Source organism: Enhydra lutris, unplaced genomic scaffold (genome assembly GCF_002288905.1).
Source record: "Enhydra lutris kenyoni isolate GAN:26980312 unplaced genomic scaffold, ASM228890v2 scaffoldscaffold21, whole genome shotgun sequence".
Taxonomy (NCBI): Eukaryota; Metazoa; Chordata; class Mammalia; order Carnivora; family Mustelidae; genus Enhydra; species Enhydra lutris.
In genome coordinates, this window is record NW_019154105.1 from 11,422,426 (window position 1) to 11,449,185 (window position 26,760).

Here is a 26,760-nt window from a genome sequence, read left to right on the forward strand (position 1 = left end):
CATGTCCTATAGTTCTCACAACAACCTTGGGAGGTGGGTTGGGTCGTAGCTCCATTATAGAAATGAAAACACAGGATCAGAGAAGTAAGTCTCACTTCCAAAGGCTCATAGATGAAGGTCGAACCCAGATCTGTCCATACGTCTTTTACTGCACTCTTGGTCGGAGATGGTCTGGCCTGCTACGGGGTGTCAGTGGGCGTCTGCTGACTCACGTGGACCTCATTTTCCTGCCCTCACACCTCTGCCGGAGCTGCCAGAAGACACACACTGAACTGTAACGGGCAGGTCTCCCGCCACAGAGTGGGGGTGAGCAGAGCTCTGCCTGAAAAGAGGGAGACAACAGGGGGTGCCTTTGTGCTCCTGCTAAGACTCCTGAAGTATCCAAGGTCTGGAGGCCTCAGAGCGTCTTTCCTGGGCTGTATCCCCAGAATCTCTATAGGGGATAGGGGGGGTTCTGAGTTCTGTAGAGTCTAAGAGCTGGCCAGGCAACTGGGGAGGAGGTGCTCAGAATGGGGCAGGAAGCTACTTTCCACAGGCGACCAGATCTGGTCTCAGAACCTCTTCATTTAGGCCAATAGTCCTGACTGACCCATACCTAGCTTCGGTGACAAGTAACAATCATTTTCTGGTTCCCTTTTTATCCAGAGCAATTCACAGGAATGAGCTAATTCTCACACGGCACCCACATGACTCTTCTTGGGTTTCTTCCTCCTGGAGGCCGTGTTCTGCAAATGCTTTCAATACTGTTCTGAGAAAACTCATCTGACCCCTCCAGGCCCTCCAAGGCTTCTTAGGCTTCTGTGGCTTTGGGGGCACCCCGGGCTTGGCATTTTTATAGCACTTTTTACACGTGCTGTGGGGTTGGGAATATCTACTTTGCAGTGTTGTTGTGAGATAATATATGTTAAGTAGGTGATTTGGTCCGAGTGGCTGTTTCTATAGCAGAACAAATTGTGATTGTCTGCTGTCCAAACATTCCCACTGTAAGCACTAGGGAAGGGACTGTGTCCCTGTTGCCTAGCCAGGGCCCGGGACATTGGTAGATACTCAGTAAACTTTCCATGAAAGAATGAACAACTCAAATAAAATGGGCTAAAGAGTAGCATGAGTAGGGAATGCATATGCCTTTCTTAACCATTTGAATATATGTAAATAATGAACGTATAATTCCTGATATTTTCCAATGAGAAAAATTCTTTATTTAAAACAGGCTAAGTGTTTTTACTAGATTAAATAAAATACTCTACAAATGAGAATTTTAAATCCAATATACCAAACCCAGTAATACCAGTCAGGGATTGCTCACCAATCCCTGTTTACTAATGTTTGAATGATATATCTCATAATTCTGCAAATATGTGCCTTTGCCTAGAGAAACATTTCCGAAGCAATGTCACATTTCCTGGATATAACAGTGTCATGCTAGTTAGAGAAATTCTGGAATACCAAAGACAGCTGAGAAACAGTGATTTTCCAATGCAGAGACCCTTAGACTTGCTCTAATGTCATTAATAGTGTTTCTAAATCATAGAGACGGTCGACACATTTTATTTCAGTAAGAGAGTGAAAGCAAAAAGGGGACCTACACTATTTCTAGCCACTTATATTTATTAATATATGCTTAGCATTTTCAATGCCTTTGCTGCAGAAGGGTAGAAAGTGTGTTAGCAAAAAGATATATTATGGGGACAAAGCTGGGGAGCTTGTGCATACAGAAGGTAGCTGATAATCTCCAGGCTCTCAGGGCTCTTGGAAATGCCACACATCGTGCATAATCTGGGGCTGCTGTGCGTTGTTTTCTGGTATCAGTGTTTGCTGAGTGTCTGGGATCGCTGTGGTATCTGTGGGCGTTTCTTCCAGAGGTGTGGTCACATCAGCACCGTAGTTCTCATAAATATCAGCTAATCCAGGGGTCATCAGTGGGTCAGCGTCTGCTGGGGTGACCCTGAGGGGTCCCCCACTCTGCCCAGCTGGGCCTCTTGCCATGTTGCGGTCGTTGCCCTTTGGATGAGCAAGAAGCCCTCCCAGGGCACCAGGTGCTACCTCTGGAAGGAGAGCTGGGTTTTCTGGATTGGCTGGGTCGACCTCAGTCAAAGGGGAGCCTTGGGCACCTCCTTCTCCCTTCTCAGGGCCTTTGGTTCCGGCGACTGGGGAGTCAAATTCCAGAGTAAAGTCTCCACCCATAGCTGGATTGTGAGGCATTCCTCCAAGGTTAGGCCTCATGCCTCCAAATCCTGGGAACATGGCTCCATAGGCCATGGGGCTTCCTCTGCCTCCCTGGGGAAAAAAACCATTGACCGAAGACACCATTATCACATATGATGAAGTATACTATGCAATCATACGTGGTCAGCTTCACCAAGAAACCACAAAAAGCTGATAGGAAACAGCTCACACAAGCTGACTGAGAGCTTTGTGTGAGCACACTTCTCACTAAAATGGCTTTGACATAGAAAGGAGAGGACCTTGTACTTTTCTGGTTGCTCACTTCTGTGAAAGACAGGGGGACACCCTTTGCCATGTCTGGATGAAAGTGGGAGAAGGAGAGATGTGGAGAAGCAGGGCAGAAGCAAGGCTAATGGCAAAAGATAGTTTGAATTTAATTTTAAGAATACAATAAGCAGGCAAAATAGACAATACCATCAGAAAACCAAGAAAAATGGATCCGTTGCTGAGTTTGTTGAGGGATGTTTTAGAGAACTAGGTCAACATCATTTCTAAAATAAATGAAACCTCACATAAGATTTTCTTCTTTCCTTCCTTCCTCTCTCTCTCTCTCTCCCTTCCTTTCTCCCTCCCTCCCTCCATCCACCCCTCTCCCTTCCTTCCTCCCTCCCTTTCTTTCTTTCAGAATATGTGAAGAAAAAGAAGCTTGATGTCTCCGGAGGGGTGGAAATATTTTCTTCCTGTGGACAGTTAGAATTGTAGAACTGACCATATTTCCTCTTTCCGCCTTTGCTGTCAAAAATGCCCAACCCAACATCTTGGGCTATTTATAGTGACTGGGCAGAATCTTACAACTTTCATTTTTGTAATCTCTCTTACAATTTTGACTCATTTAAAATTTTATCTTCAATTTTTGGTTACATTTATTGTGTTTTTTTTCCCATAAGCTGCAGCAAAATCTTTTGAGCAGACTATAAATTGAGGCAGACTATAAATTAATTAAAATTATAAGATGATAATTAATACTCGCTTGAATTTTCGGCCAGTTGAGCTGGTGGTATGTGGATCCAGTATTCTTTTCTCCTACCTTCCCCTGGATCTCCGCTCTGTACATCTCCCCTCTCATATCATCTCCTTGAGCCCCTAGGCTGGGCTAACTTCCTCTCCCTCCTCCCTCTCTCATAGCCCTGTTGCCCTTTATCCCATCATTTTGACACTATCTGCCCTTATATCTACATTTTCTATTGGTGAGACAGTAAGCTCCTTGAAAACAGAAACCTTATCTAATTTTTGTTGCCTCTGTAGCGTCTTTCTATGCATTTAGTTCACAGAAGGCCCTCTAGAATGTTGGGATGCGAGTGTTCTGTCACTAATAGCGTGTATCTGTATTTATTAATTTGATAGGACTGTAGTGGATAATGACTTAATTTAGTATGGTGCTTGTCTTGATTTGTGCTCTAACAGATGTAACTGGTAGAAATTGCTGAGGGAAAATATAAAATTGTGCAAGTCTATCGGTCTCAAATTTCAAAGTGGTCATATGCATGGATAGTAGAAAAAGAATATCCTCACATGAACTCATTCATGCACTTTGGATTTTATACTGATCACATTTTAAACTTGGTTGGTTTTCTTTTCTTTTTTTTTCAATCTGAATATAGTTGACACCCAATGTCACGTTGGTTTCATGTGTATAACATTGTGAAGTGTTGTATGGTGACAGATGGGGAACTACACTTGTAGTGAACATGAGACAATATATAAACTTGTTCATTTTCTTCTTCTTTTTGACCTCTCAGTTTTGAGGTCTAAATGACTTGCAGCGCAGTTGAATTGTTGTCTCGAGGGGTTAATAGTCCAAGAGGAAGTGGGAATTCTGTACAAATGATATATCTCTTCTTTTGGTTTGAGCATATGCTATTCAGTGATAATGGCTTTTCAAGAGTGGTTTCTCCCCTGCTCATATTCAAGAAATGGGGCAAATCCCATGTTCTAGAATGGTCATTGCTCAGAAATGATGATATGGGAAACATGGGGAAATCTTTGCCTGTTGCATAAGAATCAAGTTTTTGGTTTTGGAGTCGAACCATCTGGAGTCCTGTGCAGTATATTCAATGACATTCATGGCCAATGCCTCTTGCAGGAAGTCATCTGTGACTACTCTCCCCAGACCACTATTTTAATAAGGATTTGAAGACATCACTCACCGCCATTTCTTCTGAACTCATGATGCCAAGTCTGGTGGGAGCGTTCTGTTCAAAAAGAAACAGGCATCAGTAGCAGCTTCCTATTATCCTATTAGCTACTCAAGACAAAGTTAAAAGTCACTTAGCTTTTCCTGAAGTCTTAATGTTAATGCTGTGCCCAGAAGCAGAGTAAAGTGGAGAGATGAGTCATTATTGAATAAATGTGACAATTTGGATAATTCAGGTAGAAAATGTACCTTTTCTTTAAGGCCGCTACGTGTGTGCGCGCGCGTGTCTGGCCAGAGTTATTAAAATAGAAAGTATGGCTCCTTGCCATTTCAGTTGCCCATTTAGGCGTTCAGAGAATATGGGCTCTTTTGTGTGAGGCCTAGATTTTGTAATTTTAGCTCTTAAGATAACATTTAATTTAAAATGGTATTTTTTGTAGGATACAGACTTACCAGTTGATTTGCTCCATAGGACATGTAAAATATTCCCGGATAAAGCTAAATATAAATGCAATAATCATTATAAATGCATTTTCCAAGATAAAATTTTAAGTAAATTGTAGGCAAAGACCTATTTTTAAAAAACTTACTGGCGATGGTTTATTTTGTGGCATTGGTCCCTGAGATATCAAACGGGCTATTTGGAACACCTTTAAGTGGTAGAAATCAGAATCAGTAATTCATTTTTGCTATAACTTAGGAAAGCCTCCCATTATGGCCATTTCTAAGAGTTACAGGAAATAGCATTTTCTGGTGCATTAGCATAACAAATAAGTATTTAATATTTAAGAAAACAAAGGAAAGCATTATACTTCATATTCATGGATAAATGGGGCAATGAGCATTTTGCACTCTTCTTTCTTGAAGTATAGATATTTCCCCCAAGAAAGTGTCTCACTGAGATCTGTACTTACCGATGGGCCCTGCAGATCAGCAAAATCCATTCCTGGTAGCTGTATCACAGATAAACATGAAAATTACTAACCCATAAAAATAGAACTGGATACACTCTTACCTTATTTATGACTATGAGAAAACAATCTAAAATGAGTTTCCTGATTTTCACTTTCATTTAGTCTTGGACAGTACATCCAAGAGATAACAATTGCATTTTACTGTCATGTCTCAAGTGCATGGGCCGGGAGACAGGGCTTGTCTACCATGAATTTGCTTTGTTTTGCAGAGTAGAAAGTAATGAGTTTGGGAATCAGAGCATGCCAGGTTGGTTTGAATCCTGGTGCTACCGAATAACCTGAATTATTCGGTAATACTGGGAAAATTTTATAACTTGTCAAAGTCTGTCTTCTTTTTAAAAAGGATGATAATATCTATCTTTATAAGAATGTCATCAGGATGATATGGGGGACTGTCAAACGCCTGCCACATACTTGTTACAGGGTACCTTCCTTTCTTCCCACTGCTCTTGTCTCTACGTTATTACATGATCACCTTCTCTCTACCAGCCAGAGAAATAATAATCCCAGATGCTACTTGCAATGCTGTGGGATCAATCACGTCTTTCAGCCCTTCCAACAAAGAAAAACATCCCGATGATAGGAAGAGCGGGCTTCTCTGGGCTGTCCTATTTCCTCTGAAAGCTTTCCTCTTTTTGCAACTAAGGAACAATCTTACAGGAACGGTGTCTTTTAGGACCCATGCCTTGTCTCTGATGACAAAGGACAGGAATGGAAATTTATGTCCTGCTCCCAGATATGTCAACTGCTTAAAAACATATCTGTATTGTCGTATATTATGCCTGAAAGTTCTGATTATCGAAACGGGCTCTGCAAATCAGTTTTCCTCCTCTGAGTTAGTGGGGAACCCTGATTTGACTTCGGAGAAAGGGAATTACCTCGGCTTTTGGTGGCTTGTCTGTTGGCGCCACCTGCTGTTCGACCATCGGCCCTTCTACTTGCTGCAAGGGCGGTTGTCCCTGGTAAACCGGAGGCTGAGGTCCTCCCTTCTGGGCTGTGTCCTGGACGTCGGTCACAAGAGCGGACTGGAGGAAGGGTTTCTGTCCTGGCTGTTGGGGCTGCAGGGATGGCTGCGATGGGAGAGGTGGGGGATGCACAGGCAAAGAATATTCATACTGCAGAGAAATTTGAGAGGAGTGTCAGGAAGGGAGAGCTCTCTGAGCTGTGGTATTTAGAAGTTCTAAAGCAAAGGGCTTGAGAAAAGTTCTGCTTGCAGGAGAGTCTAGGGGAATTGTCTTGGGGCTATGTTTAGGTAGGAAGCACCCATTTATGTGCAGGCAGTGTTATCTGGGGGGTTCTGTTGTGTCTCCCTTGCTTCCTTTGGGACTACCTGTGCTCAAGAATATGGAGAACTATTGGACTTCCGGATGGAGTCGTCATTTCCTCCTCCGAGTTCCTACAGGCATGTCTGTTCTACCACTTTCTCACTGGATCACAGAGATTTGTTAGTTATCTTTGCCCCCAGTCCACTGAGACACGATGATATGTGTTTCTCGTCTTTTTGGCCTTGGACTTAACATGGTTCATAACAAATGCCTGGCATAGGTAAATAATATATATTTTTCTGTTAATGAAAGGAGAATGAATTATTAAATAAAATGCCAAGATCCTGCATCATGGAGTCCATTCTGGAAACAAGCAAGTGGAGAAACAGTCACTATTAACATAATTTATGGTCCCATGAAATGTGGATTAGTGAGTAATGCTGCTTGTCACAGAAAGCCTACTGGAATCAAAGGTTCTGGTTAAAACAACCGTGTTTATTTGTTCCTTTTTGAAATTAACTGTGGTGAAGGGCTCCCTGTTATTTTTAAATCCTTTGCAAGATCCTCAGAGTGTCCTGGAAGTCTCTCCTTAATCTGGCTCTGCTCTGCCTCTCCAGCTACTGCGTATCTCGAAACGCCCACGGCGTTTATTACTTATTCCTCACAGTTTGGCACCTTGTCCTACAGTGTCTTGTCTTATCCCCCAGGCGGATGTGAAACTTCATGGACCTTGGAGCCATTCTTAAACGTTTTCACTTTCACTTCCACTCTACAGTTGGGCTTATGCGTTTCTCTTAGGTGTTATGCGACACCTAACAACTAATGGTGAACTGAAGGATGTATTTTTGATTGCTCTAGGGTCTGTGGTATTTTACCCAGGGCTTTGGCATCATTTTAAACACGGTTTTGAATAATTATTTGGGAAATCTTGACTAAAATGGGAGTTTGTCCAAGCCATGTCTGCTTCCACCTTGAAGACAGTTTATCTGTTGTTATTGTTCGTGTTGTTAATGTAAGTCTCTTACTATATTTTGGAGGCCGTATCTTCCTATGTGAAATAAACGTATAAATAGGTTGAAAGTTTGGGCCACTTTATTTAAAATTTTCCCAAGTACTAAAAACAATTATAGGATTTGATTTATTACTATTTGGATCACTTTCTGTTCATTAGTATTATCTGTCCGTAGCTAGTTTGTGACAATTTAGAGAAGACCAAGAGGGGAATATTTTTAAGCTTGAAGTTTCAAGCATATTGATATAAGTAACCTACCTGTTGAGTTTCATGTTCCCTTGGTCTCATCCATGGGAAGGAAGAATGTGGTGGGAGGAGACCATGCATCCACAAAGAATTAAATGATTTTCCAAAACCAAATCTTGAATACTAAAGACATGCAGGGGAAAAAAAAAAAAAGACCACATGCTTTTAAAAATTTCAGTATTGGCTTAAACTTGGTTATCATTTTCTATAAAATCCACAGAAAGTGTAGAGATAGCACAAGTAAGTGTGACATCAGTGAATTTAATATGGGTGGGTAAATATTCTCTTCCAACAGACTTCCCTTCCATTCTGAGCCAGACTGCAACATTTCCATAAACTTACTTGACATTTAGCTTTTTAAGCCCCCATATTTTGGACTGTTTAATAAAACTAATGGCACAAAATTTGAGCTTTTTCTTACTCAAGAAAATTCCATATTGTTTTACCTACCATCCCATCCCAGGATCTTACTTTGTTTTAGGTTATTTCAGTCATTTTTTCTTCCAATATTTAGGATAATGTCTACTCACTAACACATTTTAAGAGTTATGATGTTGTTGTTAATATCACTACCACCACCTCCATTAATTCTTGCAATAAGAGATATTTGAAACGCGGTTTACCTGAGAAAGCATGTTTAGTCCCTGCAAACTTCCCAGCTGTCTCATTGTCTAGCAAGAAAAAAAGTGGGTTAGCGTTTGCCACATATATTTTCTGTATGATACAACTATCTTGTCAACATACGATATTATTAGCACAAAGTTTGTGGTGGGTCATTTTGAATAAAATAAAAATAGACACAAATCATTATTGAGAAGTGGAAATGTTAAATGTGGTTTTGCTATTGTTGTTGTTATTGCCATTAAATTAGTAAGCTTGCTTTTTAAATCACTAATCAAATAAGACAAAAACTATCATTTAAGTGGAGCGCTCATTGAAACATTGGAAAATAGCTCATTCAATTGAAATAGAAATTTAACTGTGAGAATATTGTTTCATTGACCCCCCCCACTTAATTTATTTTGCCTTTTATAAATCCAGCCCCCAAATAGGCAAACAAACAAACAAAAAAAGGCAAAACAAAACAAAACAAACCCTACCTCCTTTCCAAATAAAAAAGGCCTAAAAATAATGAATACAAAAAATCTTGGGGAAAATGGTGACCATCTGGATAGATGACCAAGAATGCTGACAATTCAACGAAAAGTCAATCTCAATTTAATGGGAAACGATTCAGAGTGCTTTGAGTTGATTTTTAAGCTAGAAAGTGAGAAAAAAAAACTCAACGAAATTAGCTTCCTTTCAAAATAAGCTTCTAGCCTATGTAAGTATTGATCCCCCCAGATTGTCATGATACAAATAAATTCTGCAAGGTCTTACGTAAAATTTGTGATTGCAGAAATATTTTTCTATTCAGAACTGTCAATATTTTCTATTGATATGGTCAAATATTTCTACCGTGCTGAGATTTTTCTAAGCACTATTATTAGTTATGAGAACTGCAGGAAGGCAGACACAAGGTAGGAAACAGGTACTATAGAACTATAGAACAAGGTTAGTGTGATCTATAGGAGTTCTTATAAACAACTACATTCTGTAAGGTAAATTTTCTTCATGGGAATATTTTCATATAAAATACCATGAGGTGATGGAATTAAATATAAACCATGTGTGGCTTCAGAACAATGTTTTAATTAATGTAGTAATTATGTTAATATAGTTATTATATAGATATAGTATATATTAGGTTTTAAATATTAGTATTGTTCTGATTCACACACAGATGACATTCCTAAGATACCTGAGAGTTTAAAATCGCAGTAAAATGATAATATGAGGCTCTAATAAATATCATACACTTCTCTGAAGCTTCTCTAGACAAGTCCTGACTTGCAGCTAGGAAAACAGAACCAGCCCATGGTGTTTCTCTCTCTCTAGGACTATACTGACAATACATACCTCCAGGCTCAAACTAGCCATGCCTGGTGTCCCAGGTTGCTGAGGAAACACCTAGATGGAAATAAGAATAATTTTGAGATCTCTGTTGAGAACCTTCCTTAAATGCACTCTGGAAATACAAAGCTAACCCAGTACATAGAGGTCAGCTGAGGGCTTTTGACTTGAGCCTTTAAGCAGAAGAAAGAGGAATTTAAATCATTTGGGGAATTCACACCATATTTAATAATTTTGTTTCCACATGAACCATCTATCCTTTGTCTGTATCTTAATGCAGCAAAATTTGATTTAGTTGGAGGTTACATTGAAAACAAGAAATAAAATAAAACTACAAAATAGAATACCAAGAGTACTTTGTATTCTAAAAATTTATCCCATGGGAAAACAAAAGGGACAAACTTAAGCTTAATTTTCTTGCACATTTGGCAAACTTACCTGCTTCTGGTTAATGGAATGTGGCTGAGATCATGGCACTCAGCAAAACCAAATGCAAAACCTAACTTGTCACCCATTCAAGGGGATTCAACAAATCCTCTGTCATCTTTCATGAAAGGTTATTTTATGTAAAAATCTATTGATCTGTGTTTATATTTTTGGGGTCATATCCAAGATACGATTTTTTAAAAATAAATTTTAAATAAAATTTTAAAAATTCTAGTATCAAGTGTCATTATACTTAATGTGCTTAATGTGCTCATTTAAAAGTTGTTGAAAGTTGTTAAAAATACAGTTATACTTACACACTTTTTATTTTTATTTTTTATTTTTTTTAAAAGATTTTTATTTATTTGACAGACAGATCACAAGTAGGCAGAGAGGCAGGCAGAAAGAGAGAGGAGGAGGAGGCAGGCTCCCTGCTTAGCAGAGAGCCTGATGTGAGGTTCCATCCCAGGACCCTGGGATCATGACCTGAGCCAAAGGCAGAGGCCTTAACCACTGAGCCAACCAGGCGCCCATATACTTACACACTTTTTAAAGTGGGAGATATTTTTCTTTCTAAAGCAATCCCTATTAATATGCACAAATACTGGTAGAAAATATGGAGAATGGAGGAGTAAGAATTAGGGTACATTTTGGTGGTCTCTGGTTCTTTGGAAATCCTTATTATTGAGAGTCTCAGGTTCTTAACTCCTTCCTTCCTTCATTTATACCCCAAATACTGACAGAGTGTCCACTAAATATATTGGGATTATTTGTTTTTTATGAGTAAGAAGTTCAGGGATAGTTTCTTGAGTATGTTATCTACCCTCCACCTTTTGCTTTTTTATACAGATAAAACCTCACCCTCTGGTGCAAATTTCTCCAAAGAATTCAGTTTTAGCAATGGATCACAGGAAAAGAATTATAAATGTGTAACAAATACTCCATGCAGAGAAAAAGATCAGGTGTGTAGACAGGAAGAGTGATGTGTGTGTTTGTGGCGGGGACATGAGCAGGTTGTTCGCCTTTGAGAGGACTGCGAGAGTGAAGTCTTCCATCCTCTCATTGGCCAGTACACAAATAGGGTACACTGGACAGATCCAACTACAGGACAAAGTCTACTTTGCTTTCCATTTGCTCCAAGTCAGGGTTCAAACAATATTTACATGAATGTAAATGGACAGAGGATACATTTCCAACAAGGAAGTAAAAGGAGAACACCTAACTTGACAGGCAGTCAGTTGGCAATCCCAAGCAATTGTGTCCCTTGGGGGTACACCTGATTGACACAGGTGTGGACCAGCATAGGTTCCAGAGGTGTCAAAGGAGTCAAAGTATTAGACAGATAGTTGATGGCTGAGGCTGACCCCGATGTCAGTATCACAGAAAAGCAAGCTAGGGTGGCGGCTTCAAGTTTTCTTTCACTTAAGGTTCATGTTGGGTAATAGAATAGAGCTCTTTTTATTTGTAGAATTGAGATTTTCATCCTTGTAAACAGTTTTATCCCTTTCCTCCCAGACATTTAACTTTAAGAAACCCAAGTAGCTAAGCTCTTTTCTCAGGGAACTGGAATATTTTAAAGTTCATTGGAGTCCAACTATGAGTTAGTTCCTCAAGAGGGGAGACCACGTCATATTTACCTTCATCCCTCCAGTGCCCAGCACATTGCTGGGTACGTGGCAAGTGCTCAATCAATATCAGCCACATGCACATAGAAGTTGAAGAAAGTCTTCATGAAAACAGAAACACATACTACTGGCAGAGTAGTTCAGGACTTAGAGGATTGCATTCGTAGAAAATCAGATCAATAAGTGATAGAGTGAACCTGGTGTACGACTGTAGCACACAATTAGCCCCATTGCCGTGGCATGTTTTGACTTAAGAAACTTAAGCTGTCAGTCACACAGTATCTCCCCCACAAGACAAATCTGTTGATTAATTACTAGATTCAAATGGATCTCTTTAGCTCTGTTTTGGAATCATCATAACTTGGCTAATATTCTTTTAAGAATGAAGAAAACATACTTTGCTTTTGTGGAGGAATTTCTTCTCCATTTCAATTACATAAAGGTAGCAAGTAGTTGACAATGAAAGGGTGCCCTGGCCCTGTGGAGGCTATAGAAGTCCTTTATCTTTGAATGAATGGAGTAAGACTTCAAAATTGCCTTTGGAATATTATAATATCTTTTTGAATAGAAAAGTTATATATTTGAATTACTCCTTTTGGATGGTAAGACTGATGTCTGGGCAACTATGACTTTGACTCAGTAGAAAGTCTGCCACTGGGTTAATTCAGATTCGTCCATGCACGGACTTCAGGCCACGTCCTTCAGCACTGCCTAGGATCCAACAATATCCCTCTTAGGGCACTGTCTAAAAAACTCTGACTTACCGGCACAGCAGAAGTCATTTCCAGGAGGCATAAGATCAGTATCAGGTCCTTCATTTTGAAAAGTGGGATCTGAAACGGAGTTAAGTCAGAGAATTAAATCAAATGCATTTTTATTTCAGAGTGGTTAAAAGACAATATTTCAAATGAGCCGCATCTCTGTTCTGCCAAAACAGTTTCAAAAAACAAAACAAAAAATACAACTAAATGTTTCTAAATAGCTTGTTTGTATTTGCTAGTTTTTGGAATTAATTGGCAATCAATTAAAAAATACCTAAGTAATTTTTTTTAATGGAGCTACAACCTAAATCAACCTGAGGAACAACTTCTGTGCTGTGCTCTTTAAATGTTGTATTCTATTTTGTAAAATGAATTATGATTTTGAAAACCCTTTCCACTATGTGAAATTTTGGTCTATTAAATATCATCCATGTACTTTCTTTCCAGAGTAAATTTTGAAATGCATTCAAAATATAATACAACCAATTATTTTAAAGCAAACTTTTACTTGCAGGTATGTTAGAGCATCTGACTCTAGGCTTCAGTTACCCAGATAATCATGCCAAAGTCTATCTTTTTAAAAATAAGAATACACTGATTTTTTTAATCGCCTTTGACATCAGTGGGAAATACGTCTCACAATTGAGCTTTTCTCTTTCTTTTTATTTTTCATTTTTAGGAAGATATTTTTTATCTATGAAAGAGAGAGTGAGAGAGAGCAGGAGAGAGAGTACAAGCAAGTAGGAGCAGAGGGAGAAGCGGGGTCCCCCCCAATGCGGGGGTCCCAGGACCCTGGGATCATGATCTGAGCTGAAGGCAGATGCTTAGCCAACTGAACCACCCAGGTACCCTGACTTTTCCTCTTTCTAAAATGAATTATCTCTTTAAGTTTATTCTGTAAGTTGAAAGCCTCTTTACTCTTACACAAACAGAAATTTGACTAGCCAAGATATTTGCTCATTCTTTTAATACCTTTCTAAATTAGGCCCTCTGACTAATAATAACAAACAGTAAAAAAAAAAAAAAAAAAAGTCTATAGATTTGTTTTCCTTAGCTGATAGGGTATAAAAGACATGTCTTTTCTGGACCATGCTAATGGTTTACAATAAACTATTATTCAGCTTCTGGTGATATATAAAAATCCTCTTTATAAAAGCTACCTAGAGATAGAAAAAAAGAATGTATAGGAATCACATGGAAATCATAAAAATCACATTTTACCTTCAATGCTGACATGCACTGTGTTCTCAGGGCCTGGTGATGCCAACCGAGACAGTTCTAAGAAGATTAAATTTTTTTCTGGACTGTGCCTAGGATTCGCTCTGTATCTCTCATTCAGGGAAGACCAGAAACCTTTATTTAAAGTGCCAATCCACCAATCAAAGTGGAGCGAAACGGGGAAAAAACCAAACTCTGCTCCTGTAATTAGCCCACACCCTTTTATTGCATGCAAGGACATTGGCCCCGTGGAGGCTCGTTATTTTTAACTGTAAACCAACCCTTGTATACATTCAGGGAACTCAACTGCACGCAAAACAGTAAAGGAATAATGGACACAAGTTCTGAAGACAATCATTTTGGTGAGCTGAAGGGAATATATACAAAAAATAGGTGTAAAATTAACCATTATCTGTTTGTGTAGGTTTTTATCTGCAGATAAAGCTAGTGACCCAGTGCCTGTTTTCAAGATTCACCCTCCATATTTGTTGTCGTAAAAGTATCCTCCCTCCCTTACCCTAACACACACATAGTCTAGAAGGAAACATAAAATAATGTTCTGAGCTTGAAGGAGAACATGGAAATATTAGACGGATAACGAATACATTGTGATTTTTTCTTCAGATTTTCCTAGATAGTTTTATATCTGAAGATTATTAGAGTAGAATTAGCCAGGCTTTTTTCTTTTCTTTTTTTTTTTTTTGAGATTTTATTTATTTATTTGACAGAGAGAGAGAGAGATCACAAGGAGGCAGAGAGGCAGGCAGAGAGAGAGGGGGAAGGAGGCTTCCCACTGAGCAAAGAGCCCGATGCGGAGCTCGATCCCAGAACCCTGAAATCATGACCTGAGCCGAAGGCAGAAGCTTAACACACTGAGCCACCCAGGCGCCCTAGCCAGGCTTTTGTAAGAAATTTTAACTGGACCCTCTGAGAGGATCACTTCAGGTAAACCTTTGGTGCATGTTCTTTGCAGGGAGAGGGGTATAAATCAAAACATTTTCCAGGAAACAATCAAGTCAACAGGCACTCATCTCACCTCTCTCATCTTCAGACAGACCCACTTTCACACATTCAGTAGGAAGCCAGGTTCATCATATTTGTGTCACTTAACAGGCTAACATCAACATGGATGGGTTTTTCTCCATGAGCAGATAAGAATGTCTTGGATGTGGATTGAACTTTAACTTCTTTTGTTATTTCTCTGCGCCTCCTGATCTTTCCAAAGCTGTGATTTCAGATATGGTAGAGATACGAATTTAAGATTCGTTTCTTAAGAAGGGATGAGTCAGTACACTCTTTAGGGAAGTAGGGATGTTGCCAATTACAGGGAACACTGCAGAAGCTGGTATTTTGGGAGAAAGATGTCTTCATACTTACGTGTAGGCCCAATGTCTTCAAATAATGTTATCCAAGAAATTGTCCTTGAAAAACTCCATCTCCTATTGATAACAGAATTATTTTTAGGATGCAAAGAAATAAGGAATGTGGATATGCATTGTAAATAGCAAAGTGTTATTGAAATAAAAAGTATTATTTTTGACCCCACCCTCCCTTCTCTTTATTCTGGTTCTGGTGCTAATCAAGTCCTTTAATCTTTCTGAGCCCTCGTTTCTTCCTCTGTAATATAAAGATGATCATTTACTACCATTGGTTTGTTTTGAAGATTTGGTGAGATGATAAAGGTATAGTAGTTGCCACACAATGGGTCCTCAGTAAATGGGTGATTGTCCTTTGCATGGGAGAAGCATGGGGTCCCAAGAAACATGGGACCACAAAGACAACGTTCGGTGTGTGTGTGTGTGTGTTAAAGGAGAAGCAGTGGCAGTTAGGTCTATGAGTTCTAAGGAGAGTAGAGAAGGGACCTGACGGAAGACATTTCCCCTGCATAGGTGATGTAAACTCATGGGATTAAGAGTCCTAGTTTTTGGTTAACCAGGGAAATGGGATGTGTTGTATATATCTTTTATGGTTTATGAGCATGATCATGACATGCTAATAATGATGTTTTGGTAGAATTCACATATTCTGCCTTTCTCTTAAGCCAGGTATCTGATATATTATAAATGATGTTGCTTTTACCAAAAATGACCTTCACACTCAGTCCTGGATTATTGTGTTCCAGATGTTTACTTGTTAGTTTCTTTCTCCTCCAATTTCCTGTATACCCAACTTATCTTCCTAAAATATTGGTTTCAGCATTTCACAGCTTCGCTCAAAGACTTTTTAAGATTCCTAAAGCTATAATGTAAAGTTTGCCCTGTAACTAGACAGCTAAATTAACATTTCAATTTACTTCTCCAATATTATCTCTCATTTTACATGAGACTATACATGGGTATATATACATATAATCATGATTGTTGTCATCAGTTGAAGTTGGTTTCATTTTGCATCTAGTAAGCAGTTTTTTATTTTTGGTTTATGTTACAGGAAAGTTAGCAAATATAAAATATAATCCCATTACATCTTATGTTGTAATTAAAAATTAAAAATATTTTAGTTTCAAAGAAACATGGGTTTTATTATCAGCATATGAATGAGTGACAGTGATTATAGACATTAAGGAAATATTACAGCTCATGAAAGCTATGTTATGCTAATCAAGACTGTAACTGTATAAAGAAAAATGAGAGCACCAATTAAAAAAATGCCGTGTCCAGCATATAGCAAAAATAAGAAAGCTCAGAATGACAGAAGATCTGAGATACATAAGGGCACATGTACCACAGAAAAAGTTATAAAGAAAAGCCAGAGAGAGGATATCCTGTGGAAAATATCAGTACAGTAGCTGGAGCACTGCTTTTGAAGCCTTTCTGTGACACTGATCATGTGACATTGGGTGAGCTACTCAACTTGAATATATATAGTATTTTCATATAATTATTTAATATGTGAAATGTGGTCTACCATAGGATGGCATTGATTTAATTTAATTTATTTAAGTTAACCATACTAATGAATGCTCAGCACACTATCTGATATGCAGAAAATATTCAGCGACCATGAGTTATTATTGTTCTTGTTGAAAGAAATATATGTTGCAATTCTGCTTCATATTGGACTATGGGTCTTGCCACAAATATTTTAGCAACCAAGGGCAATTATAACGACTAACTAAAATGTATAAGAATGATTTTGATTGCTAATGAGCATGTCAATTGCATGGGACAAAACATGGACTTTGAATTTTGCTTTGTTCTCACACACGGTCCATTTCTTTTTCTTTAAATTTAAATTCAATTAACAAATAGTGTATTATTTGTTTCAGAGGTAGAGTTCTGTGACTCATCAGTCTTATATAATAGCCAGTGCTCATCACATCACGTGTCCTCCTTAATGTCCATCACCCAATTATCCCATCCCTACCCTCTCCCCTCCAGCAATCCTCAGTTTGTTTCCCATGATTAAGAGTCTTTTATGGTTTGTCTCCCTCTCTGATTTTGTCTTGTTTTATTTTTCCACTCCCTTCCCCTATGATCCTCTGTTTTGTTTCTTAAATTCCACATATGAGTGAGATCATATGATAATTGTCTTTCTCTGATTGACTTATTTCGCTCAGCATAATACCCTCTAGTTCCATCCATGTCATTGTAAATGACAAGATTTCATTTTTTGATGGCTGAATAATATTTCATTGTGTGTGTGTGTCTGTGTATACATATATATACACCCCACATCTTCTTTATCCATTCATCCATTGATGGACATCTGGGCTTTTCTATAGTTTGGCTGTTGTGGACACTGCTGCTATAAATATTGGAGTGCAGGTGCCCCCTCAGATCACTACATTTGCATCCTTGGGGTAAATACCCAGTAGTACAATTGCTGGGTCATAGGGTAGCTCTATTTTCAACTTTTTGAGGAACGTCCATACTGTTTTCCAGAGTGGCTGCACCAGCTTGCATTCCCACCAATAGTGTAGGAGGAGTCCCCTTTCTCTGCATCCTCTCCAGCATCTGTTGTTTCCTAACTTACTAATTTTAGCCTTTCTGACTGGTGTGAGGTGGTATCTCAATTTACCTGATGGTTGAGCAATGTGAACATTTTTCCAACACATGGTCCTTTTCAACCTTCTACTCTAGCCAGACTTGTTTGTTCACTTTGTCTAGAATATGCCATGGTGTTTCCCTTTTTGAGTTTTTGATTGAACCTTTCTCTCCTAAACTCTTTTCTTACCTCTTCACAAATGGTTTTCAAAGTTCCAGTCAAACTTTACCTCTTTTGTGACTCCTTCCCCCGCCCATTCTATTCCACTGTGATTTTCACTTCTCTGATACCAAATATTTTATTAGTCATTTGGCAATCATTCATGCACTACATTTTGACAAACTGCTTGTTACAGATCACTTTTTGCATGTGATCCTCTAATTTTTTGGATAGATTCTCATATTTTGTAAGCCATATCAAACATTCTTGTGGGAACAGAAATCACTCATTCCACTAAATTGCATCCTTTGATTTTATATGTACATTATAACAGGTAATATTCAGATAGTGTTTACTGTGGGCAGGCATTACTTTAGTGTTTTACAGATATTAATTTACTTAATCCTCACAATGAATTTATGAAGAAGATACTATTCTCTTTTTATGCATGATAAAACTGATCTATACAGATGTGAGCTAACTTGCCCCAAGTGATGGTCAGTGAGTGGTGGAACCAGAATGTAGACACAGGCATCTCAGTCTTATGCACCGTGTCAAAAGGAATTAGTCATCCAATAGCAGGTGGCACTGACCATTCAATCATTGGCAGATGCAATGAAGTACAGTATAGTGCGCCTGTCGGTAGGGGATCTATCAGCTATTTACTCAAAGAAGAGAGATTTACAAAAAATAGTTAATGAAAATATGGCACACCAACAATAATTTCATTAAAAATCATATATCAAAAGGCATAATCCCACATGGATTAACTGCTAAAATAAGAATGCTACAGAACAGTGATTCTCAATCAAGGATGATTTTGCCCCGGCAGGGAAGATTCAGAAATGTCTGGGAGATAAAGGGATATTTCTGGTTCTGGCAGTTGGCTGGCAGTGAAGGCGGGGGAGGGATTAGCTCTTAGCAGCTAGTGAGTAGAGACCAGAGATGCTGCAAAATATCCTATGATATACAGGATAGCCCCTCATGAAAGTAATTATCTGGCCTGAGTCATCAATAGTGCTGAGGTTGGGAAACTCTGCCATAAAATTTTTGAGGTTGGAGAAATCCAAATCCTTTGGATGCTTTGGGGTCAGGCATGAGGGACAAAGGTTCATGCTGAGCCCTGAAGGAAGGATATTTGTCAAAATGCTCAATCAATAGCTGATCACTGAGTGAATTGATAAGAATTAAGTTTTCCAGGGAAAGAATCTGACGGCGTGTCATGCACTAAGCTTTATTGAAATGGAACAAGGAGCGGAGAGTAGCACCACGTCAGGGAAGGCCAATTTTTAAAGTTGATTTTTATATGTTAGAATAATAAAAGGAATAATAGAGGTTTCATGGATCTTCTGCTAAAGTCTACTATATTTGCTATTAATGGCTTATTTTATTGACAAGTTACCATGTGCCACATGCTGTACTTTATGTTCCTTCTCTTACTTCATTTTCATGAACCACCTCATGAGATAAGTACTGCGAAAAAAGGAATTTGGGAAGGGTACTTCCCTTCTAACTCTGTTCTTCAGAGTTAATAGCACAGCTGGCAGTCCATCTCCAAAGACCGTGCTCCTGACTCAAGGCCACCACACTGACAGGTATTACTTAGTTTTTTGTAAAACATATTATCATGTTGCTTTGGGTTAATGTTTATGTCTGATTTTTAATCTTACAAAATATGGATAAAATAAATTTTTGTGAAATCTATTGATACTTTATTACCACATGGTCTTATAGGAGTCAAATTTGAATTATTTTTGCCTGCTAGTCAAAGTTATTTTGAAAATTACAGACAATATTAGAAATTTGTATTTTTATTGGCTTCTATTTATTTCATAATCAAGAACAATAACCAGAAAAATATCATGATGATGGTAATAATTATATACATATAAAACAAAGACATATTAGATAGAATTTTACTACCTCACCACCTGATTTCATTTTTTTCTCTGACAATACTTATACATCTTAGACTCATATTTAGCATAGTTACAATTATAGTCAAAGTATAGTTTTATATCAGGCGTTATGCTCTATAAATACTAACTAGCTATAGAGATAAATCTTATATTTTAAATTGTCTGAGTAATAGCTCTTTAAACTGATGCTCAAGATTCCTTTTTTTTTTAAAGATTTTATTTATTTATTCATAAGACACAGAGAGACAGGCAGAGACAGAGACAGAGGGGGAACAAGGCTCTCCACAGAGCAGGGCGTCCAATGTGGGACTCGGTCCCAGGAACCTGGGATCATGACCAGAGCTGAAGGCAGATGGTTAACCGACTAAGCCACCCAGGTGCCCAAGACTCCTGTTTTTTGATCTTTGATCATTTCTAATTTTTCACTGTAAGTAAAAATTAGTAGATACTTTAAAAATTATATTTTGAATTAATTTCTTAGTATAATTTACCATGAATATGGTTCCCTGTTAAATGCATGCATATTTATATGAGTCTTAGTAAGTATTGCTGAATTGTCCATGTTGATATACGACCAATGATTTACGCAGAGCAGTTCACTTGTCAGAATTTGTTCATCTAATTAATTTTTCCCATAATTTAATAGGTTAACACAGTGTTTTGTTTTTTTTTTTAACTTTCTTTTTTTGCTCTTTTTGTTGATGTTGATTGAAGTATAATTGATATGGGACATTATATTAGGTTCAGGTATAATATATAATGATTTGACATTGCAACTGATCATAAGTTAAGTTAGCGTCTGTCACCATAGTTACATAATTTTTCCTTGAGATGATGACTTGGTGTTTTAATATATATTTCTTTGATCATTATCAAGTTTAAATATTTTCCTCACATATTTGTTTACTTCCATATTTCCACTTTTTAAATTGTTCATGTTTTTGCTTATTAGCCAGAGGGAAACTGATATTCTTATTAACTTGTATGTGTTTCCATATATCATTGAGCATTTATTATAAAACATTTTATATAACAAATTGATCTCTTGCCATGTTTGATATAAATTTCTTGATAGACATTTAAAAAATATGTAAGTTAAAATGCATTCCATATAAAGGCTTTGTATTTCGCAATCATTTCTCACTAGTTTATTTCAAATATACTTATTAGAGTCAAGTTGAGCTCATTTTCCATTCCTTTTGCCTTCTTTGTATAGTGGATTCCAAAGTCACATACCAGGAAACTCTTGACAGTGAGTAAATTTGGCATTGGTCCTTTGCAAACAAGGGAGCTTAAAGCAGAAATATGTGTAACAGATGCAGTAGTTCTTGGCATCTTGCCAAGTAACACACCTGCTTGCTTTGTATATTAGAATGATGATTCATTTGTTTCTCTTCTGGATTATTATCTGCCAGCTGACAACCATTATAAACCCACTTCAGAAGGATTTTTGGAAGAAGGAGAGAGGTGACCACAAGCCAATACAGAATGACTTCAGCTCTTCAAAACTTGACTTTGCCTGATGACATCAGAGTCAGTTTTCCAGCAGAAATGGCAATTTTTTTACCCTGCGCAAAGAAGCCTCTGGTATAGATCATTGGAAAGCAAGTCAGGAAAATGTTCTGTGTCAGTCACTTAGTTGCTGAGTTTGTTAAAGAACATTTATTAAAGTCTCACTATGAACAGACTGTCACATTAAATTCAATGACAATAAAGAGACACCCAATCTCTTGTTCCTCAAAAATAGTTATAGTCCAGTTGAAGAAACCATACTTGACATTGATCTATGATTTAGCATGAGCCTTATTATGTAAAGTCTTATCATGTAAGAGGAAATAAGTCACAAAGTGCTTAATTGCAAAGAATGTGGGCTCCGGGGTTGGACTGGTTAAACTGGGTTAGAGCTTCATGATTCTGTAGCTGTGTGTCTTGCGCAAGTTACTTCAGCGTTATGTGGCCCAGTTTCCTCATCCGTGAAAGACTGTCAGTAAAGGAATTGACACAGTAGAAAGTGAACAGTGTCTGATAGATTGCAAACATGCAATTAATGCAAATTATTCCTGATGTAGCATAAATATTAAAGGAATGTCATATAAGGAGGTTATTAGAACGGGAGAGATTAAAGATGCATTCTTGCGGAGTAAACATCTAATATTTGGATACACACATGTTAAAAATTAATGCATACAAAAATAATAGATTATATTTGTTAAGTCTTTTCTACGTCCAAGGCCCTGGACATTTATTTCATTTGTACTTATAACAACTCCATTAGGCAGGTGCTGTCGTTGTCAACATTTTGCAGTTGAGGAAACTCAGTTGAGTGGGATTAAGTAATCTGCCCAAAGTCACACAGCTAATATGTGGCAGTTTAGATGCAATCCATATCTGTCTGATGCTGGTGCCAAATTGCACCAAAACATTTAAAACTTCTCAGTGAAAAAGAGCTGAATATAAAAGATGAATTATTATTAATTGGATGCTTGAATTCCATTGCAATTTAAATGAGAGGTTGAAATCGCTCACTTACACATTCAACCACTGAGCATCTAACGTGTACCAGGCAGTGTTCTGGGCACAGAATGACCAAATCCAGCAAAAACCCCTCGCAGAGCTCACCTATTAGGGGGTCAGTCATACGATCGGATAAGTGTCAAGGAGAAAGAATTAGATGTTAAGCAGGAAAGGAGCATAAAAATCGCTAGGAGTGTGTTGACATTTTAGGTAGGGTGGCCATGGAAGGTCTCTGTGTGAGGAGGCCATCTGAGGAAGAAATGAGGAAGAAAGAAATGAGGGAGAAGTCCATTCTAGGCAGAGGAGCAGCCTGTGCATAGAGCAATTTTTCCGGGTGTGTTTAAAGACAGGTGACAGAGGCCAATGTTGGTTGAGTTGAGAAAGAGTCGCAAGAGAGAAAATCATGCCGGAACTCAGGTCGTGGGCTTTGCCTATTACCCTGAGTGAAGTAGGAAACCAGTGGGAGGTTTTGTGCGGATGAGGGGCATGGTCTGCCATCAGATTGGGACTATTCTGGCCAGGTTCAATAGACAAAGGCAGAGGCACAGAGAGAGGGTAGGAGAGATTACAGTAATCCAGGCGAGAGCTGGTGGTGGTTTGGGTCACGATAGTAGCTGTGGAAGTGGTGAAACATGGCTAGGCTCTGGATATTTTTCAAGGTAAACCTTATAGAATTCTCTGTTAGGGTGTATGTAGGGTGTGAGAAAATGAAAGGAATCAAGCAAAGGGTAGCATGATATTTATCCAGTGGAATCATATCTCACTAACTCAAGCATTTTTTTTTATCTTTAAATGCAACTATCTATAACATATTCAAGAACAGAGAAATACACAAAAAATTCTTCAAAGCCACCAAAACAGAGAGCACGTAGGGCTAAAGCCCATGTACTTACGAGAGATTTTGTTGGCTCCTTTTATCCTAATTTGAGTTACAGTTCCAATACATGTCACCATTTTATCATGTTCAGATCGTAAGAAAATCAGAAGGGATGGAGAGATATTTCTAGTTTTAGAGACACTTAGAGTCATCAGAAATAATAGCTGAGACCAACAACAAAGATAAAAAACAGACAAAACGAAAACATAAAAACACAGCTCGGGGACACCCGATACAGAGTCTACTGTTTCTTAATGCTTGAGAAGCCCCTGTTGAAACAGGAACACGTGTTTATAATCGTCACTGTGACGTACAATTAGGTTAGATAGTATTTTTATCTTTTAGTCTAGGAAGCAGAGAGGTAGAATTATAGATGTTTTGCCTCTAAAATAATGGAACGTATTGGAGTTCTTATCCATTTGAAGGGCAACCACAAGCAACATTCTAGTAGATAAAAAGAGCTTGGGCCTCCAGTTATGATCTCTTTTCCATCCCTGGCTGGCTTAACAAACCAGAAGAAGGTGACGAGACTCTTTTAACTCCCCCTTTCTTTAAAATTGGAAACTAGAGCAAGCATATCAGTGAATTCCTTGTTCCCTTTGTTCTGAGTCCCTTACGGACACATTCTCAAGGACTGCACATGCCCCAGAGACTCGTAAGACTAAGTTCTTAAAAATCTTTCAGTTTTAGGTCAATAACTATAGACTAATATGTCACAGAAATTTCCAGCTCGAAACACCTCTATTTTCAGCCTGTCTATACTGCTCTGAATTTGGAATGTCACGTTTGCCCCTCTTCCCCCATGTCTGCGTTTTCTTCTCCGTTTTCTAGATCTCACTTCTAAATAAGTTGAGGTGAGAGGAGCAGGAAGTGGGACCGCTGTAAACTTCATTTATTTGAAAACGCACTCATGTGACATAACTCCCTCTCTGATAAGCCCAAGGAATGCAGCATTCCTGGTTCTATGATGTATATGAGAACTTGTGTTTCACATGATTACTTACTCCAAATTTAATTTTAATTTAAATTAAAGAGAAGTACATTTCCAAGAAGTGATTTCAACTATTTCCAGACAGATATGGATTACGGTAGTGATTCAGGAATCTTATTCTGACTCTAAGACACTATATTTCACAGCATGTATGAAATGTTGGGTTAAATGTCATTAAAAAAAATTTTTTTTTTAAATTTCCGGACCATAGGAGTCCCAGGGATGAAGAGTTTGGAGGATTTTGTTGAATTGTAGATAGAGATAGGTAACGTTTGGTTGATATTGGTAAAAATGTTGGACTCAGGGCGCCTGGGTGGCTCAGTGGGTTAAAGCCTCTGCCTTCGGCTCAGGTTATGATCCCAGGGTCCTGGGATCGAGGACCGCATCGGGCTCTCTGCTCAGCGGGGAGCCTGCTTCCCCCCACCTCTCTGCCTGCCTCTCTGCCTACTTGTGATCTCTCTCTGTCAAATGAATAAATAAAATCTTAAAAAAAAAAAAAGTTGGATTCGAAACCGATTGACCTTCAAGTGTAAGAACGACTTTTTCCAGAAAGCAACCAGGGTTTTGTATTCAGATAAGACCAAGATCCTGTTGTTTTCCTTCTGTTGTCTCAGCATTTCTGGCTGAAACACAGAAGTGCAGAGAGATACAAAACTGCTCGCAAAAATAATAGAGGAAGTACACAGGATGAATCACATGTATTTGCTCCTTAAACCACAGGATGTGTTTATCCCTGACCGGTTGTTCTGTGCTTCCCAGGACGTTACAAAATCTAGCATCAAGTGAGGGGGGAGGGGAAGACTCTCTGTTAGATTCGACTTTCACTCTTCGCCCCGTACTGTCCCTATATTATTATATTCGTTCTTCACGAGAACCCCAGGAGACAGTATTTTTATGGTCCCTGTTTAGATATAGAAATAAGATCAAGGAGCTCCAGACCATGCAGATAAATTGTAGAATCAAATTGCTGATTCATCTGGGTCCGAAGCCCACAGCTCTCTCACTGTAGATATGTAACGGTGACTTAATAGGGCTTGATATTTGTTAAATAAATGATTTAGCCAATAAATAAACTAATTTCTGGCCACTCTAGCTGCTGCAGACAGATCTGCCTCAGATGAAGGGGCGGCAAGGCATCAGGGCGAAGGTCCTTCTCCTTCATCCTCAGCTTTGTGTCTAAGGACGTTCCGGTCACTTCTTCTGTGTCGTCTTCTGTGCGTGTGCAACCGGGTTGATCCTTGCATTGCACTGGGGGAAGAGGGGATAGAAACGAGAAAAACTACCACTTGTTAAATGTCTGCTCAATGATGGAAAGTGGACAGGTGGTTTCCTATGTTATTTCATGTAATTCTCATATCGGCTCTATAAAGTAAGCCTTATTTTCCCCAGCCTTTGAGATGATAACATGGGCTCTGAGAGGTTAAAGACTTTCTAAAGATACATTATCTGATAAGCATGTCAGAATTCGAATCCAGGTCAGTTGGACTCCCAAATTCACACGGTGTTGTTGCCCCAGAGGAAACTGGACCTCAATAGGTTATATTAATGCAGCATTATTTACATTGAGACTTTAACATGCTTTGAGGTGTTGTATATTAATTCATAATGTTAATTCACAATATGAATTCATAGTAGTTATTAAAACAGAAGGAAGCCTAGGGCATTTGACTGAATTACTTTCATTTTGGTAATGGGCTCCTCCTTTTTTCCTTTCTTTTCTTCTCTTTTAAGAAAAAAGACAAAAGCAGGCAGTTTCTACCACACTAATGCGTGGAGTTGCAAGTGATGGCATAGAGGTCTGCAGGTGTGGACGCTGTGTTGACATACTAGTGTTACAGGTATGGGCTCCTTGTCCATTTCCTCCTTTCTTTTTTAAAAGATTTTATGTATTTATTTGACAGAGAGAGAGATCACACGTAGGCAGAGAGGCGGGGTGGGGGGGGGGGGGGGCAGGCTCCCTGCTGAGCAGAAAGCCCGGTGCAGGGCTCGATCCCAGGACCCTGAGACCATGACCTGAGCCGAAGGCAGAGGCTTAACCCACTGAGCCACCCAGGCGCCCCTCCTTGTGCATTAGCTAAGCTTCATCATTTGTACCCATCATTCAGAGGCAGGAAAAGGTACTGGTTTGTTTTGGAAGAGCTGGTCAGAACTGGCCGTCTCTGATTAAAGGCCTAAACCAACTTGGGGAAGATCACATTATGTTCAATCCACATTTCTGTCTGATAGGCAATGTCTGAAGGTGTCTCTGGGGGTAATTACCCGGGGAAAACATAGGCTAGAGAAACCAAGAAATGGATAGGCCATCTTTCCCCAAAAAACCAAAGAAATGGTCATTAACAGAGAGTAAACCAGTAGAGTCAGCACACCTTAAATATTAGGCTTCTTGTGATTCAGTTAAGAGACCCATTAAAACAGGAGCAGTATTTCTCAAAGAGCATGAGCTAAAAATATTTCTGAGAAAGACATTAAAGAA

At 38.7% G+C, this 26,760-nt stretch overlaps 1 protein-coding gene across 1 annotated transcript; it reads right to left on the minus strand.

The window, feature by feature from the left end:
* Positions 1-1,740: 1,740 nt before the first annotated feature.
* Positions 1,741-13,858, minus strand: LOC111149364 (ameloblastin). The gene is made up of 11 exons (XM_022506373.1): positions 13,844-13,858; positions 12,626-12,694; positions 9,817-9,867; positions 8,481-8,528; positions 7,870-7,980; positions 6,213-6,449; positions 5,275-5,313; positions 4,951-5,010; positions 4,814-4,858; positions 4,374-4,418; positions 1,741-2,277 (listed from the first exon to the last, which is right to left on the minus strand). Exons 1-11 carry the CDS (start codon positions 13,856-13,858, stop codon positions 1,741-1,743), a joined length of 1,257 nt encoding a protein of 418 aa, XP_022362081.1.
* Positions 13,859-26,760: the final 12,902 nt, after the last annotated feature.

Coding starts and splice junctions, on each gene's coding strand:
- LOC111149364 (XM_022506373.1), bottom strand. Junction 5,314..6,212: donor ACAAGCCACCAAAAGCCGAG/GTAATTCCCTTT, acceptor TCTGTGATACAG/CTACCAGGAATGGATTTTGC. Junction 4,859..4,950: donor CACAAAATAAACCATCGCCA/GTAAGTTTTTTA, acceptor ATTTATATTTAG/CTTTATCCGGGAATATTTTA.